General features: G+C 62.7%; 1 protein-coding gene across 1 annotated transcript in view; it reads left to right on the forward strand.

Annotated features, from left to right (window-relative positions):
- Positions 1-3,995, forward strand: part of LOC104618323 (unconventional myosin-Vb-like) — a gene marked incomplete at both ends in the record, with an annotated part of 5,494 nt that extends 1,499 nt beyond the window's left edge. The window contains 12 exons of the mRNA XM_010283877.1: positions 126-333; positions 447-712; positions 898-979; positions 1,280-1,420; positions 1,502-1,624; positions 2,082-2,165; positions 2,496-2,498; positions 2,765-2,914; positions 3,061-3,158; positions 3,315-3,401; positions 3,483-3,594; positions 3,828-3,995. Of these exons, the coding sequence (XP_010282179.1) occupies positions 126-333; positions 447-712; positions 898-979; positions 1,280-1,420; positions 1,502-1,624; positions 2,082-2,165; positions 2,496-2,498; positions 2,765-2,914; positions 3,061-3,158; positions 3,315-3,401; positions 3,483-3,594; positions 3,828-3,995 (1,522 nt within the window). The remainder of the gene's footprint in view (positions 1-125; positions 334-446; positions 713-897; positions 980-1,279; positions 1,421-1,501; positions 1,625-2,081; positions 2,166-2,495; positions 2,499-2,764; positions 2,915-3,060; positions 3,159-3,314; positions 3,402-3,482; positions 3,595-3,827) is intronic.
- Between the last annotated feature and the right edge of the window lie 8 nt (positions 3,996-4,003).

Here is a 4,003-nt window from a genome sequence, read left to right on the forward strand (position 1 = left end):
CGCCTCCTCCCGACTGGGTGCTGTCCGGGGGGGGGGTGGGCAGGGCTGGTCCCCAGGGCCGGTTGTCCCACTGCCCTCGCCCCGATGCTGGTGTGGGAGTGCTGGGGAGCCTGGCTATCTGCTGGCCATTCCCATCCCTCCGGATTGTGCGATGCCGGGGGTCAGACCAGCGCGGGGCGGGGGGCCTGGGCAGTCCCTCACGCCTGCGCCGTGCCCGCAGGTGTCCCGGAGGCCGACCAGCTGGAGCTGTTCAGCGTCCTGGCGGCCATCCTGCACCTGGGCAACATCGTGGTCAGAGGGAGGGACCGCCGTGGGGATGGCTGCTCTGTGGAGGTGGGCAAGAGCCTGCTGCCTGCAACCCTTGTCCCAGACCAGCTCCTGAGACGTGCTGGCTGCAGGAGCCACATCTCGGCCATACCGCGGTGACAGGGTCTGTCCCTCTGCAGCCGGCCGATGAGGCCCTAGGGCTCTTCTGCACGCTGCTGGGCATCGAGGCATTGCAGGTGACGCGCTGGCTCTGCCACCGCAAGCTGGTCACTGCTGGTGAGACCTACCTGAAGCCCCTCTCCAGGCAGCAGGCACTTGACTCCCGGGATGCTCTGGCCAAGTATATGTATGGGCAGGTCTTCAGGTGGATGGTGAGCAGGGTCAACCGTTCCCTGCGGTCACTGGAGGGCCACCGTACCTCCATTGGCATCCTGGACATCTATGGGTAAGAGCAGCTTCCCTCTCCTGGGCTGCCTGGAAGAGCATGGTCCTGCTCCTGCATCAGCTGTGGCTGTGGGTCTGCAGCTGGGACATGGGGGCAGCACCCGTCCCTGCGGTGGGGCCAGTTGGGTGCCTGTGCCTGGAGCTCGTGGCTGGCTGGGGTGGCTGTGCCTGGCAGGCTGCCTGCAGGTTTGAGATGTTTGAGCTCAACAGCTTTGAGCAGTTCTGCATCAACTATGCCAATGAGAAGCTGCAGCAGCTCTTCAACCTGGTGGGTGTCACCTGTATGTGTCGTCTTGCTGGGAGCTAGCGAGGGTGGGCCCTGCGCGTCGCTGCTGCGCTGACACTGTTGGTGCGGTCTGCCTTGAATGTGGCTGGTGCTTCAGTCCCTGTGAACACGGGGCTCTGGGAGGCTGCTGGAGCTGGTCATGGTCCCCTCCGTTCTCCCAAAGTGCTCCTGCTCCAGGAGAAGGGCTGCTCAGGTGTCTTTTGGAAACCGAGCCCCTGCCTGGTGGCTGGCCACCTTTGTCCCCTCCTGGCTCAGTCCTGCTCTGCTCTCCCTGCCCTCCAGCACGTCTTCAAGCGGGAGCAGGAGGAGTATGTGACTGAGGAGATCCCTTGGGTCTTCATTGACTTCTGTGACAACCAGCCATGCATTGAGCTCATCGAGGGCCGGCTTGGTATCCTGGACCTACTAAATGAGGAGTGCAAGGTGGGCAAAGGGTGCCAGGAACAGGCTGCGGTGGCCACCCAGAGCCCCTCCCCTGCCCCTTCTGACCCATTTACCTTTCAGATGCCCCAAGGCAGTGATGGGAGTTGGGCACAGAAGCTTTATCAGACCCATCTCGGCAGCTCCCACTTCCAGAAGCCCAAGAGACCCACGGATGCTTTTGTTGTCTGCCACTTTGCCAGCAAGGTAGGGAAGGCTGCGGCAGTACAGCCCCGGGTGGGGAGGGCTCAGCACCAACGGGCCCCCAGCCTGTGCCCTGTCTGGAGCTGGTGGTGGCAGCTCCTGCAGCCCCCTGCTGTCCCGAGTGGCTGGGCGGGCAGCTCCTGCAGCCCCCTGCTGTCCCGAGTGGCGGCGGCAGCTGCCTGCACCCTCCCAGGCTGGGAAGGGGCTCCTGCCTGCTCTGCTGCTGCAAGCGCTGGACTGCAGCGCTCTAACCGAGGGTAAAAAATATGGAAACTGGCTCAGATGGTTCCCATCGACAGCCTTGCAGCAGGGCAGCAGCTAGGCAGTGTGGCTACCAGCAGCTCTGACTCCTGCAAGGACTTCTTCCAAAAGCCTCGGACTGTGTCCAAGCAGAGCCCGCACCAAGCTGGTCTGGGAGGCTGCAGGCTAATGCTGATGGCTCTGCCTTGTCTCCTGCCAGGTGGAATACCAGTGTGATGGGTTCGTGGAGAAGAACAGGGATGCCGTCCCCGAGGAGCTGGTGGGGCTGCTGCGAGCCAGCAAGGTGAGAGCCACCCTGAGTAGGGGCTGTGCAGGGCAGAGCCTGGCCGGCTTGTGGCCCCAGGAGCCCGGGGCTGGGAAGGACTGATGGTGTAGGAGGTATAAGCCATGCAGGGTAAATCCCCATCTGCCTGCTGGTACATCCCCAGGCAGTGCTGGCCACGGTCAGGGTGCCCTGAGATGTGGGTGCTCCTCACCCTGTTCCCCTGCTTAGGGCTTTGCCATCTTGGGGGACACCTTGGCCATCTCCCTGCTGAGAGGGCTTGGAGGGTCCTGCTCCTTCCAGGTCTGTAACGCTGTCACTTCTCCCTTCCACGCTGCATGGCCCCGGCAGAAGGTAAGGGACATCTTGGAGGGCTCTTGAGCACACCTGGGAAGGTGCCTGTGGCTTGCACTCACTTTTTGCTGGGGGAATCACCAGGCAGGAACACAGCTGGATCTGGCACATCTGGGCTGTAGCAGGGCAGAGGACTGTGTGCTGGGCTGGCCTTGGTGGAACCTGTGGTCTTTTGGTGCTGTGTCTCCTGGTGGTGATGGTTCTCTGGATATTGGGTGATGCTGGCTGCACGGTCTGCCTGGCTCTCACAGCTCTGCTCTGTGCAGTCTGCCCTGCTCGCTGAGCTCTTCCTGGAAGAGGGGGACGGCCCCGTGTCCCTGCAGTCCCGCAGGTCCAGCGGGCCCAGGATGGCTGGTCGTCCCAGCCGCAGATCACTGCCCAGTAGCCAAAAGAGCAAGAAGTCCATCTCCAGCCAGGTATGAGGTGGGGGCAAATGTGTGCTGGCCCAGACAACTGGGGCTGGGGTAGCCCCGAGAGGACCTGTGGGTGTCCTGGTCTGGGGAACCCCAAAGCCCCAGGATGTTCCTGCTGGCCCTGACCACACTTGCCTTGTCCTCTGCAGTTCAAAGCCTCCCTGAACCGGCTGATGGAGATGCTGGGCAGCACCACACCACACTACATCCGCTGCATCAAACCCAACGATGGCAAACAGCCCTTTGTGTGAGTGCCTGGCCAGGGAGGCTGAAGGGGATGGGGCTGGAGGCACTGGGGCACTGCTGTCCCTCCAACCCGTGTCCCTCTTGCCCTGGCCCTGTGTAGCTTGTAGCGTGCCGGGCTGGCTGGGTGCCATTCTAGATCAGCCCCTCTTTGCCCCAGGTTTGACTCCAGGCGAGCAGTGGAGCAGCTACGAGCCTGCGGGGTCCTGGAGACCATCCGGATCAGTGCCTCAGGCTACCCTTCCAGGTACCCTCCTGCTTCAGCAGCACCCTGGGTGCTCCCCCCTTTCCAGCCACAGCACCTTTGACCCCCCTCTGTCCCTCACAGGTGGACATACCAGGAGTTCTTAGAGAGGTACAGGGCTCTGCTGAGCAGAGAGGAGCTGATGGGTACTGATGAGAAGCAGATCTGCAGCCTTGCCCTTGAGAGACTGCTCCAAGTAAGGGTCCTGCTTGGGGGGTGCAGCTGTGGTGCCAGAGTATCCCTTGCAGATGCTTCTCCCCATGTGTGGGTGCCCAGTGGGGTACAGAAAGAGGTGAGCTGGGAGATGGGGAGGAGCTCTGCCTCCAGGGAGGTTGGATGGAGAGATCAGTGTCACGAGGAGCATCACTCTTGGGGGAGCCTGGTTGGGGTATGCTTCGTCCCTGGGAATGACTCCACCCTTGCACACAGGACCCCAGCAAGTACCAGTGTGGGAAGAGCAAGGTGTTTTTCCGGGCTGGCCAAGTGGCTTACCTGGAGGAGCTGTGGTACCGGCGGCTGAGGGCAGCCTGCACCGTGCTGCAGAGGCACCTGCGGGGCTGGCTGGCACGGAGGCGCTTTGGACGGGCACGCGCCGCGGCAGTCTG

This window comes from Phaethon lepturus, unplaced genomic scaffold, assembly GCF_000687285.1.
Source record: "Phaethon lepturus isolate BGI_N335 unplaced genomic scaffold, ASM68728v1 scaffold49603, whole genome shotgun sequence".
Classification (NCBI taxonomy): domain Eukaryota; kingdom Metazoa; phylum Chordata; class Aves; order Phaethontiformes; family Phaethontidae; genus Phaethon; species Phaethon lepturus.